This window comes from Spermophilus citellus (assembly GCF_964194105.1).
Source record: "Spermophilus citellus genome assembly, chromosome: 11".
Classification (NCBI taxonomy): Eukaryota; Metazoa; Chordata; class Mammalia; order Rodentia; family Sciuridae; genus Spermophilus; species Spermophilus citellus.
This window is the reverse complement of record NC_138192.1, coordinates 101,488,102-101,501,328: the sequence shown is the minus strand read 5'-3', so window position 1 is coordinate 101,501,328 and position 13,227 is coordinate 101,488,102. Positions and strand designations below refer to the sequence as shown.

The 13,227-nt window shown below is 38.8% G+C and overlaps 1 protein-coding gene across 2 annotated transcripts in view; it reads right to left on the bottom strand.

The window, feature by feature from the left end:
- AOX1 (aldehyde oxidase 1) overlaps positions 1–13,227 on the bottom strand; it is a 70,171-nt gene that overhangs the window by 39,063 nt on the left and 17,881 nt on the right. For both annotated transcript variants that reach the window (XM_081261425.1, XM_081261426.1), the window contains 10 exons: positions 12,672–12,761; positions 11,736–11,816; positions 11,042–11,186; positions 10,120–10,212; positions 8,838–8,989; positions 8,572–8,665; positions 7,019–7,128; positions 6,025–6,209; positions 4,805–4,967; positions 2,943–3,035 (listed from right to left, as the gene is read on the bottom strand). In XM_081261425.1, coding sequence (XP_081117551.1) covers positions 2,943–3,035; positions 4,805–4,967; positions 6,025–6,209; positions 7,019–7,128; positions 8,572–8,665; positions 8,838–8,989; positions 10,120–10,212; positions 11,042–11,186; positions 11,736–11,816; positions 12,672–12,761 — 1,206 coding nt within the window. The remainder of the gene's footprint in view (positions 1–2,942; positions 3,036–4,804; positions 4,968–6,024; positions 6,210–7,018; positions 7,129–8,571; positions 8,666–8,837; positions 8,990–10,119; positions 10,213–11,041; positions 11,187–11,735; positions 11,817–12,671; positions 12,762–13,227) is intronic.

Sequence of the window (13,227 nt, the reverse complement as noted above, 5' to 3'; positions counted from 1 at the left end):
TTTATAGGTACATATTTTCCTGGTTTGAAGTGATTCCTGGTTCAATGAAAATGCCCCAGGGCTCTTGTTCTATGGAAGCCAAGGGAAAGTTGTCTGAGATCCTATGGATCCAACATGTTTCCTTTTCATGCAGACACCTGGCTTTCTTGTCTTTTTTGAATTTGGATTAACTGAAGAAATCCCGTGAGTGGAGGAGAGACATGTTTACAATGGAGAACTTTATGTAAAGATAGCTATGAAATATACAATTCCCCCAAAGCCCTCTCCCACCCACGGGATTAGAGAAGAATGGTCCTCACCTACTGACCACCCACTGGAGGCACTCAAGGAAAGAAAACTTCAGCTTAAAATAGATCAGAAATTCTCCAGGCAGATAACAGGCCCAGAATATCACAAGGGAAAGAGAGAGTGGTGTGCATAATTTGGGAACGTGTTGTGGATCATCTGGGAAATGAAAATAACCCAATTGTTTTCAAAATGTAAATAAGAAGTGAAATGTCAACCAAATTTGTGCAGAAGTTGGAGTGCTTTTTATAACTGACTTGGCATAAGATGTGTAGAGGATGCACTGAATTTATTTCTATTTTATAAAAATGTACTGTTTTACAATAGAATAAAAGCTGATCAATAGCATTTATTGTTTTAATATCCATGTTCACTTTACTTAAATGCAAACTTCAATTTGTAGTGACCATATTATACAGCACCAAAAAGGAATACTGGCTCAGTGTTTTTGGTTCTTGTTGAGTTCATCCTGATTCATAAGCTAGAAAGCAGAGAATTATTTTTAAAAAAAAGTAATTTAGGACTGGAACCATGCACTATTTAATCAGTCTATGAATGCAGAGAAATACAGGAAAATGAAAGAAAATTTTACATGTGGTGGTTCAGATATGAGCAGGGATTTGAAGAAACCCCAACACACACCAACTCCACTGATAGAGCTCATTGCTCCCTTCCTATGGCCAGAACCTTTCAGTAATTCTCTTCTTCTTCTTTAGGGAACTGAGGTGATGATCAAAAGAAAAAAAATGTGAATCTTTTATCAGGTATGTTTTTCCAAATGGTACAGATAATAGGAATTGATTCCTCTATAAAATATCCCCCAAAGTGCTGAGTTATCATACTACATTGGGCTCTCAGCTTGCACAACATTTGAGTGAAAAATTACGTTTTTTAAATCCTAAGAGTTGTTTTTTTTTCATTCCCAAAAGTAAAATGTTAGGCAATTCATAAGTTTGGACACTAAGAAACACATTCATATGAATCTATAAAGACTCTGGAAACTTTCTATTACTAACACTTTTTTTGGTTTTAAAAAAAAGTATCATAGCATTAAAAAAGTCTTTTGAAAATGTTCTGTGTAAAAGCTACCAAAAGATCGAGGGAGAATTCCAAAATATGTCTTTATCTTATTGAGTAACCAAGTATGAAATTATTTTGGCTGAGTTTATAATTTTTTCCAATCGGTTGTGATGAATATACTGGAGAAAGGTGGTGCTGCATGCTGTATGCTGTAGTTTAGGTCTGGAATGTCCCCTAAAGTCCTATGTGATAGAGGTGATTGAGAAGCAGGGAAACTTGAAGAGAAGGGGCTGAGTAGGAGGTTTTTGGTCATTGGGGGTACGCCCTTAAAGGGGATGTGGGACACTAGTATCTTCCAAAACCAACTCTCATCTGTGTAGGAGATATACTGCATCCAAACCTTTATTTTGCAATCTATAATAACAACTTCCTTCAATGTCATCCACTATGTGAAGATTTTCAGTTTTCTTTGGATGGCTTGAATGCCCACTAATTTGTTTCTTGCTGAAATGTATTCCATTGCCATGGCAATCTTAGGGTATTTATAAGTTGAAGATTGTGAATACCATATTTTACAGAACACCAGGGAACATGGCAGTTTTCAGCTTTCAAAATATTCACTTCCAATGCTGTTTGGCATATTTGCATTTTTGAACATATTGAACCTAAAACCTCAAGGGGTATACAGCAACTTCAGTGTTTGTTATGACATACTATAAGTTTTATAACTGAATCTAACAACAGATTCACTGAACTGATGTTTTAAAGACACTCTTCCTGTTTTTAACTTAATACAACTCTCAAAGTCAAATTTCTTCATAATAATTTCAAGGAAAAACACATCAGATTGTATCCAGTTTACCAACAGAATGACTGCTGGTGATATTTTTAGGATGTCATGGCAGAAAATTCTATTTGAAAGATGTGAGCAGCTCTGTTTCCCCATACAGTCAGCCAATACTAAGAAAACTTGAAAATAGTTCTTAGAACTCCTGTGTGATTCAACTCTAAAATGGAACTCACAGAAAAATCACTTGGACAGGTGGAAGGAACTGGGGGAGCAAAGGATCTCCACGTTTGAACAAAACAAATCAGTAGCTCTCATAAAAAGTTGTCATTGAATTTTCACCAGCCTCCAAGGACTGTCTTCTGTTCCTCTGGAATAAAACCAGAGCAGCCCACAGTCCTGACATGGAACGCAGCTTTGATTGAGCTTTGACAACCACAAAGCCAAGGGCAGAAAGCACACAGCAAGCTAGCAGCTCGTTCAAGTCAGCAGCACAGGCCACAGTACAAAACGTGTGGCCTTGAAAATCAAAACACATTATTCTTTAAAATAACCATTGCTAAATCTGTTTTTAGTAATGATTCTTCCTCATTGGTTTACAATTCTTTTTCTTTTCATGATACTGGGAATTGAACCCAAAGCCCAACACACGCTAGGCAAGCACCCTACCACTGAGCTACAGCTCTGGCCCAGTTCTGGGCTTTTAATTAGTACTCCAGGAGGCTGGGAGTTCACCAGAAGGAGCACTTGGGCTTATGAAGCTTGAGAGTCACTGAGAGACTCTGGGAACCTCCCAGAGTGCTGTAGCACAGACTCTGAATTTAAAAAGAAAACATAAAAGGCCACTAACCTGGTACTGTAACGTACTCCAGTGATGTCTGGAATGAAGATCTTCTAAAGCACTCTCATAGTTGTTTGCTAAGCTAGGATAGTGACCTGGGTCCTGAAAAGGAGAACCATGAGAGATATTTAAATGCTCTCGAATGTTCCAAATTGATTTTAGAAGGGAGGCTAGAGTTATTCTTAGCAAGTATCTACTTAGGATTGAACCCAGAGGCACTCAACCACTGAGCCACATCCCCCACCCTTTTTTATATTTTATTTAGAGACAGGGTCTTTCTGAGTTGCTTAGGGTCTCACTAAGTTGCTGAGGCTGGCTTTAAACTCATGATCCTCCTGCCTCAGTCTCTAGAACCTCTTCAATTACAGGCATGTACCACTACCCCCAGCCTTAGCAAGTATTTCTACTCTGAAGTCTAACATTTATTAAGTACTGAACCCTGGAAGTACAAGCAACTCCCTGACTTCAAGGACATGTACCCTAGAAAGTACATATGCATCCACCTAGTAGAAAGAGCCCAGTAAATATAGTAGGTCACTGGCTTCCACCATCTCTACATTTCTTGTTCTCTACACACTTTCCTAAATTATTTGAGGACTTACACACCAATATGATAGGAAGCTAAATAAAATAAAAAAGAATACTTAAGCCAGGAAAAAGTCAGAGACAAAGCACACAATTGCAAAAATCATGAAACCTTGCCATGTGGGCAGAAAAGGGGTACAGAGGCAGAACCTGGCCACCACTCCACAGGAGGAAGAACACCCCTAGGAACAGAAGGAAATGGGGCATTTGGGTTTTTACACAGACTTTAAGCAACACACCTGGTCATTTTTTAAAACTTAAATAATTTCAATAGAAAATAAAGTTAATAAAGGCTATTATTTTTAAAGAAAGGAAGTTTGATGGAAGGTATAAAACATCAAAAGGCAGAAGTTTTAAATTATATCACTGATTCACCAAAAAATTGTATTCGTTGGCTCTTAATTAAGGGAGTCTACAATTGGCTATATTTTTCCCCATTTTTGATGATCTAGTGCCAAATCTCATTTATATATGACTTCAGACTTCCATTCTTAAAATTCTGATACAAACTTTCTGGTTCTTAGTTGTTCCCATTCATAATAAGAAGGTACTTTCAAAAGCAATGATAAGAGAGGACTTTGTGTCTGTTATTTAAGGTGAACACACTTTCCATACCACAAGAAGAGTCATGGCTTCCAGTCTCATCTCTAAGGCTGGCTGTAGCAGAGGGTTAAGGGAGGCCAATAAAGTTCAACTTTCCTTGGGTCCTAATGAATTTATTCAGAGAATTTATTTTCAGTTGTGTCCTCCCTAGCCAACAATCTTGCAACTAACTGTCACAAGGAAGACCAGGCAAGAGAATGCTAGGATTATCACCACTATCATCAGGACCACCACTAAGTGGTTCCTCTGAAGCACCAAGGATCATATAAGCCATTTTTCTATGATGACCCATTTCACAATAATCTTGGACAGTGGCTGCCACCATCACCATATGGGTGCGAAAAATAGAGCTGAGCCCAGAAAAGAAAACCAAACATGGGTGAGCTTCAATAAGTGAAAGAAAATGTATTCAAATCATTAGCCAGTTTTCTAAACATTATCTAGAAAAACAACAGGTCAGAAACAAAATAACCGAGTGGTGTTAAATAGAATCCTGCATAACACTGTGCTCCACCTGCAGTTCTTCCCCAAACTCACACCCATCCACAGACAGCCAGATGGAAACCTAGTAAGTCCTAGCATTTCTGATTTGGGTCTTCTTTCTATTCTACTCAACAGAGCATTTGGGTGCCCCTCAAAGCGCCCAGTCTTGGGAAAGCTAATACATGACCAGTTCCACTTACCATCCTCTTCAAAATCTGTAAAACTTCCAGGTAGAACTTGAAGAGAAAGCTGATGATGAGGGTCCTTTTGAACTCCACCTTCCCACCTGGAGCTGAGCCCGGAAGGGACACTTCCTCCAAAATGAGCCTGCAAGCTGTATCCAGCATCTCTTCACTCCATGGCCTGGGAGAAGCAAGTTCTGCTTTAAGCACTGTATATACATTCTTTTGTTTAATCATCTCAACTTCCCTATGAAGTGGATATGATTATCTCTCTTTGACAGATAAGGAAACTGAGGTACCATAAAGTTAAGTAAGATGACTGAGCCGAGTGTGGTGGCGCACGCCTGTAATCCCAGCAGCTTGGGAAATGGAGGCAGGAGGATTGCGAGTTCAAAGCCAGCCTCAGTAAAAGCGAGATGCTTAGCAACTCAGTGAGATCCTATCTCTAAATAAAATACAAACAATAGGCTAGGATGTGTCTCAATGGTCGAGTGCCCCTGAGTTCAATCCCCAATACCCACCCCTCAAAAAATGATGACTGAGATCATGTAGTAGTGCGGGGCTGAGCTGAGAGTTGGATCAGGCAGTCTGGCCCACCAATAGTTTAAAGCTCATGTTTTAACCACTATTCTCTATTAAATGCTAGTAAATGCTAGTAAGTGCTCAAGAAATATTAGCTATTAATGTTTTTTTAAGAGAGAGAGAGAGAGAGAGAGAGAGAGAGAGAATTTTTTTAATATTTATTTTTTAAGTTTTCGGCGGACACAACATCTTTGTTTGTATGTGGTGCTGAGGATTGGACCTGGGCCGCACGCATGCCAGGCGAGCGCGCTACAGCTTGAGCCATATCCCCAGCCCCTAGCTATTAATGTTACCTGTAAATATAAGAAGTCAGGTAAGCAAATACATTTAGGAATTAATTTTAGAACAAACTCACATAATCTATTTCTCATCGTGGTAAATGATCCCCTACAATAAAGAATGTACATGTACTATAAGAATATTGGCATTCTCTCTCCCTTCATCCCTCCCTCTCTCCCTCCCTCTCCATCATGACTCTCTCTCCATCATGCCTACTTGAGAATTCACTAAAAACAAGACATGGAAATAATCATGAAGTATTATTGGGATTCCCTGCCATAAAATAGAAAGGTACTAAGCATTTTTCTTCTCACAATTACTTCTCCCCATAGATTGGGCTGCTCTGTTACTTGGGGTCTAAGGACATGATGCCTTACCTGCCGATGAGTTTCTGGCAGGAATTCTTGGCACTGATGATGGTCGGACCAACACCCCCATACAGGATGGACAGCTCTCTGATAATGCCATCCCCTTCTCCAAAAAGGACCCTCATTCCTGAATTGACTATTGCCAGTGCATTCTGCTGCCGCTGGGCCTGTCGGAAGGCTGACACAAATTCCCACTGAAAGAAAAGTTAAATGGCACATGTAGAAACATACTGAAAACGATCTGTACCAGGAGGAAGTATGTGTATGTTGCCTTATATGATCCTTGTCACATCCTCTTTTATGGGCAGAATTATGTCCACCCCAAATTCACATGTTGAAGTGTCCTTTGAGAAGAGGAATTTTGCACATACGAATGAAAGAGGGAAGACCTTGCAAAAACAGAAAGAGAAGAAAGCAATTTAAAGCCCAGGTCTGAGGTCTTAGAAGAAATGAACCTTGCTGATGCCTTGATAGAAGACTCCTAGCCTCTGACGTTTGTAGAAAATAAATCTATGTTGTAACATATGCTCAGTGTGTGGTTCTTTGTTATCACAGCCCAGCAAACTAATATATCCTCTGAGGCAGGTGTAATCTATCCCATTTTGCAGATGAGGAATCTAAGGCTCAAGGCGATTCAGTAATTAGTTCGGGCCTTGAAACCAGGTCTGAAATCTGAGTCCATCTGTCTCCAAAGCCCTTGTTTTTTCTAAATTCTACTGCAAATATATCTTTTAGCCTCTTTCAAACCCCAACACACAGGCAGAGGTATATTCTTTGTTTTTCATTTAGGGAAAAAGTCTTATGGGACAAAAAAAAATTTTTTTAAATGTTAGGAGCAAAAGGAACTGTTCACAGGTCCTGTAAGATAAAGACCTCATACCACTTTCTAAAGTTGATTTTTATCTTCCCTATCAACACTCAATGTTTTTTCTTGGCCCACCCTATGCTGGAATAAACCACTGTGGGCTCACAGGCAACACTAAGGCAAGAAGGACCCTCTCACCTTGCTGGAGTAAGGGATGTTCACTGAGATCAAGATTTCTTGAGGCTTAAGATCTGCACTGGGGTCCTTGCTGAGAAACTTCTCATTTAAAGGGATCTGTCGTTTTCCTTCTGTGGAAAGAAATGACACTTGCCCTGAAATCTCCAGCCTTTATTGAATAAAATCACAGAACTTGGGAAATAATTCTACCATATACCTGGGGAAACTGTTTCTATGCTTCCAAATCTCTTACCCTCTGTGGGCATCTTGCAGCCCTCCTTCCAGCCTATTCCCACCGTTTTCGCCTTCTCTGCTTGCTTACAGGTAGAAATACCTGGTAAAGAGCAGCTCAGAATTTAGAGTAGGACAGGACCTTAGCAGTCCTCTTCCTGCATGGCATGATTCAGCTTGAGCTTCACCAATAGGGAGTAGATATTAATATTCCTTTTGATATTTTGATCAAGTCATTCAATAAACAGTTACAGTTTATAACTAGCAACCCTACTAGGTTCAGTGGTGGATTTTAAAATTCCCTTTAATTAGTTTATATACCAGTGAGGTGTTGTCTTAGTTGTTTGTACCTTTTCCCAGCACTTATAAAAATTCTGTTCTTTAATCAAAATATTGGGAGATGGAACAGTTTAAAGCCACATTAAAACATGACCTGGGGATAAAAACTAAGGAACTTTTGATGGATGTAGTCCCATGACAAAACCTGCTTCTCATGGTATGACTTTTTAAAGTGATATTACCTAAATTGAAAACTCTGAATTCAAACCTTCTTAAGATAATTTAATAGGTCAGAGGATATGAGGAGTAAGTATTTCACAATGCAGGTAATAGAAAGTTCATAATTTTAAGAGAAAATACCTCTAGATTTATAAAGGATCAATTAGAACTTTTTAATAATTGTTGCTCAAATTGGAATAAGAGAAATAAACTTCACAAGTGAAGCACAATATCATGTATATCCACAAGACTGTGATCCTAATTAGAATAAGGTATATGCCATGTTTGTATAAATATGTCAAAATAGACTCTACTGTCATGCATAACTAAAAAGAACAAATAAAAAAGAAAAATAAAACTCCTGGACTTAGTTTCAAAAATCAAATAAATAAATACATAATGAGGCCCAGCCATTGGTTGGCTAGAAAAGACCTGTAGGCATCTATCAAGAACAAATTAAATAGGAGCCCAAAACATGATGTGAATGCAACACACTCCTGCACCCTTGAGGGATCTCTCCAATAATAGGGTCCAAGATTTCTCAATGGTTTATAGTTCTTTCCAATAATCAAATCACATTAGGACATTAACCAACACAAGCATGTTCACCATAGGGTGGTCAGTATGTGAAAATATCTATCACAGGATCTCAAAAAGAAGCAGATGAGGTTGGGAGTGTGAGATTAAGACAAGACTGACCATCTTTCCAGCCTCCAGAAAGACAGACAGAAGCATTAACATTATAAGAAAGAGTCATTTCCAGAATTGGACTTTCTGCCTCCCCAGAGAGAAAGAGGGGTCAGAGGAGCAGATTTAACAATCTCCAACTAGGAGCTGTCACTCACCTTTGGACAGCAGGTTAAGGGTACAGTTACCCACAGCCAGGAGGGGATTCAGATCTGAATCTAGATGCCTGCTCACAATGTGGCCCCCTAAAGACTTTTAAAAATAATAAGTTATTTTTACTTTAATTTTATAATTATAAAAACATGAGCACAAAATAAGGATTAAACAAACTTTGGAGAACTATTCTTTTTGTTTGTTCTTAAAGAACAAAATGTTTCCTGAGGGAATAGTCATCCACCAGAGTTTATTGCCATCAAATACATACAGCCATGTTCCTGATCTGGGACCCAGCCAGGGTTCTCAGATGCTTCAAGAGAGCATGGTACATCTTAGTGTTCTCTTCTGGGAGCTTCTGGACCATATCAGTCAGGATGTCCTTCACCTGAGCCAGGCTGAGGCCAGCACCAAGGGTCAGTCCTAAAATAAGGTCATGCATAAATAATGCCATGTGATCACTTCTTACTTGAAAATGTCCAGTGGACCAAAGCTTCAGACAAGGAGACTTTATAGTAGATACATGTTGTCCTACTTATATGTGGTGGTGGTGGTAGTAGAGGTGGTGATGGTGGGAGTGGTGGGGCGATGATGGTGATGATGGCAGTAGAGGTAGTGGTGATGATGGGTGGGGGTGATGATGGTAGAGGCAGTGATGGCAATGGAGGTGGTGGTGGTGACAATGGTGATGACAGAGGTAGAGGTAGAGATGGTGATGGGTGGGAAGGTCATGGTGGTTGTAGAGGTGGTGGGATGATGGAGGTGGTAGTGGTGATAGAATTGACTGTAGAGATGATGAAGGCTAAATTCTTTGAACACCCACTGTATCAAGCACTACTCATTCTATCATGCTTAATCTCCACAAATCTGAACAAATTTATGATATATTAATTGCCATAGTAAACAATTAGATTCCAGAGACTATATTTCAAACCCACACTCATGTTGCTTCTCATCATTGCCATTAAATCAACTTCCTTTCAGGAATGGAGAGGACAGTGCATAAGCTGCTTGATACATAAACTTGCTTTGCCTGCTTCTGGAGAGCAGAGGTTGTACCCTTTTCATCTTTCTCTTCTGTTCAGTACTTAGCCCAGAACCCTCATTGAGTAATTCTTACCTTCTCTGGTGTTGCAGACAAGGAAAGTTCTTCAGTAAAAACATCTGACTATTCAGACAATTAATATCTGGTATAACTTTAGAGAATTCTTCCTAAGCCCCTCTCCGAATGTTATCATTCTTAGAAGAGAATTCCTATTAGGAAAAATTCTGTCTGCTTGTTTGCAATAACAACTAAGTTGAGGGGCTGGGGATGTGGCTCAAGCGGTAGCGCGCTCGCCTGGCATGCGTGCAGCCCGGGTTCCATCCTCAGCACCACATACCAACAAAGATGTTGTGTCCGCCGAGAACTAAAAAATAAATATTAAAAATTCTCTCTCTCTCTCTCTCTCTCTCTCTCTCTCTCTCTCTCCTCTCTCACTCTCTCTTAAAAAAAAAACAACTAAGTTGATTAATGTGTCTTAACTAAGAGAGCAAAGGCCTTAAGAACTTACCATTGCATGAATGATTCACAATATTTAGTTCTTTAATTCTATCAGGAGAAATTATAACTGGGTGGAAGACACCTTTAAATTTCATTTCAGGCCCTAAAGAATTAGGGAAAAAAAACCAAGAAGATTAGAATAAATGGGGGCTAACTGTCCTTTTAATTTTGAAATTACAATCAAAATGATGATTTTAAACATATTAAAGTTATATATCTACTGGTCTAGTTATTGTCAACCCAGACCCAGAGAAAATGGCTGGGTACATTTTCATTAAAATTGGAGGACTCTTTGGAATTATCAACCCTAAAACTTGGGCCTTATGGCATGCTCAGAATTCTCGTTGGAAAGACTCTGGGGTGGGGGTGAGGGCATGTTCTTAATGAATGGGGTAAACTGAACCTACATTTGCTACCACAGAAGCCCCTGAAACTGCAGCATCAGTAAAACATATTATCTTCATTGAGACACCACCCAGAGAAGGAACAGAGAGAGAAGCTTCAAGATGAGGCTCAGATTAATTCCCAATGAATTGCAAGACAACCATCCTCAGCCCCTCTGCTGCTGGCTTGCTACAGAGCTAGCTTGTGAGGCACAACTCTGGGCACTGAAGGACACAAGGGATTTACTTCTGCCGTTATAAAAAGTCTCTTGAGGGGCTGGGGGTGTGGCTCAGTGGTAGAGCGCTTGGCTAGCATGTGTGAGGCACTGAGTTCAATTCTCATCACCGCATCTAAATAAATAAAGATCCATTGACACCTAAAAAATATTTTTTAAAAAGTCTCTTGAGCAATGATGAGGAAGTTGAGTCCAAAGGATTAAAAATGCTATTCCAGATTATTATATTTGAAAACACACATATATGAGGCTGTTTTCCTTCTAAGTCCTTTCCCTTGATTTCCCCATAAGAAGTCCCTGGGTGTCTACATACCCACAGAGGTGTTCCCCATGACAATAGGGGCCTGGGGATACTTGAATTTAGCTTCCAGAAGTTCCTTCAGGGTCACCGGGGAAATCCATGTCATTCTATCACCATGAAAAACCCTGGTTTGGGGGGGTTGTTTCTCAGCCATTATCTATTGAAAAAGCAATGGGGATTCAAGATACATATGACAACATTTCCACCCATTTTTGCTTTATCATTGTAGGAACAAAGAAAAGAAATACAGATTTTCTGAAAAACAAAATAAATGACCTAAAAAGTGGAGCTTTACAAGGAATCAGAGTTCGAGATAAAAATATGACAGTATTTTTCTCCTTCTAGAGGCTCTCCATGTAAATCCCTTTGGTGCTCTTATATCTCAAAGAAATTCATTTTAATGTTAAACATGCTGAATTTTGTCAAATCATCCTATGGAAGAATGAACTACAGCAAAACTGGAAGCAGAAAACGTGTCTACATTTATAGGCATTGTGACTGCATGGCTTTTTACAGACACCACCAGTTCCTTCTTTCAGTCAAATGACCCCTCCACCCTCATTCCCCCACCTCTTCCTTGGTCCACACTTTTTAGACCTTGAGATAAGGATGACAAAAAGGTGTTACCTATTTGCTAGTCAGCTTCTGAAAGAATCCAGAATTCCTCTATAAATCAACCCTCTAGACACAACATTGCCTATCTTACCATTAGCTCTGGAGGAAATATCAGCTCCTGGGTTGGATCCAATGGCAGAAACTCCTCTTCTGAGAAGAGTTTTGAATTTGTCTTAAAGAGAAAAAGTACCGGAGGTTACAGTAGTTCCCACTTTTCTAGAGGGATATGTCCCAAGACCCCCAATGGCTTCTGGAAACTGTGGATCATATTGAACCTTATATATGCTGTCTTACTCTATTCATTCTTACTATAAATCTTAGCAATCGCAGCATACAACTTTCTTTCCTTATTTTGTTGAGAACTTTCACCTTTTCACTTAAAGGAAGTACTTTATAGTTACCATTTGGTGTATCTAAATTACCAGCATCACTATTCTTGTGCTTTGGAGCCCTTATTAAATAAAAGAAGGGTTACTTGAACACAAGCAGCACAATACTTTGACAGATGACTTGACAACTAAGATGACTACTAAATAAATGACAAATAGGTGGGTAGCATATACAAAGTGGAATACATTGGACAAAGGGAAGATTCATATTCTGGATAAAATAAAGGAGGACAGTATGAGATTTCATCACACTACTCAGAATGGCATGTAGTTTGAAACTGCAGGATAACTGACATACCTATCACCTCAGATATTTATCACTTATTTGTGTTGAGAACATTCAAAATCCTCCCTACTGGATATTTTGAAATATTCAATTAATTGCTGTCAACCATAATTATCTCACTGACTATTGAACAATTAGAACATATTCCTGCTATCTAACTGTACCCCTGTACCTGTTTCCGGTCTTCTATCTGCCTGCTCCTTCCTGGGCTGATTTTTTAAAAATAGAAATGAAGTGAGAATGAGAAGGAACATGTTAACACAGCTTGGGGAAGAAGGTATTCTTTCTAAGAGCAAGTCAGTCATTGCACATGTCCTGAGAAAACTTTAAAACAACTTTACATTTCACTCACTTTATTTCCTTCCTCAAGTTCTGGTAATCCGTTTATTCCTTGATCCAAACAGCAAGTCCCATTTTCTTTACCTCGACAACAGCCAAAAGTCTAATGAGAAAAAAAATCAATAGGAATTTAATGCTGATCCTACTAAATATTAAATAAAGTGGGTAACTACCAGATAAACCTCATAATATAGAATCATTATGATTAGGTGTCATAAAGGAGAATTGTTTGTACTTAAACACATCCAAACTAACTCTAATGAAAAACCTGAGCTTATAAGGAATTTGGAATAGCAGTGTACATTAAACAAGTTAAACTATGTGAAGCTCTTATAACAAAGCCTGGCACACAGCAATTACTATTATTAATGATTAATTATTAAAATTAATAATATTAAATATTTCAAACATTTAACAATAAATATGCACAACTATTGGCATATAAACACTCTGTTCTTATCTATGACATCATTCTTTCACAGGTTAACTTCCAAAAGGCTGTCTTTTGTCTTCCATTCCAAGGTTGTTTGTTCATTTACTCATTTAATAAATATTGATTAACCACTCAA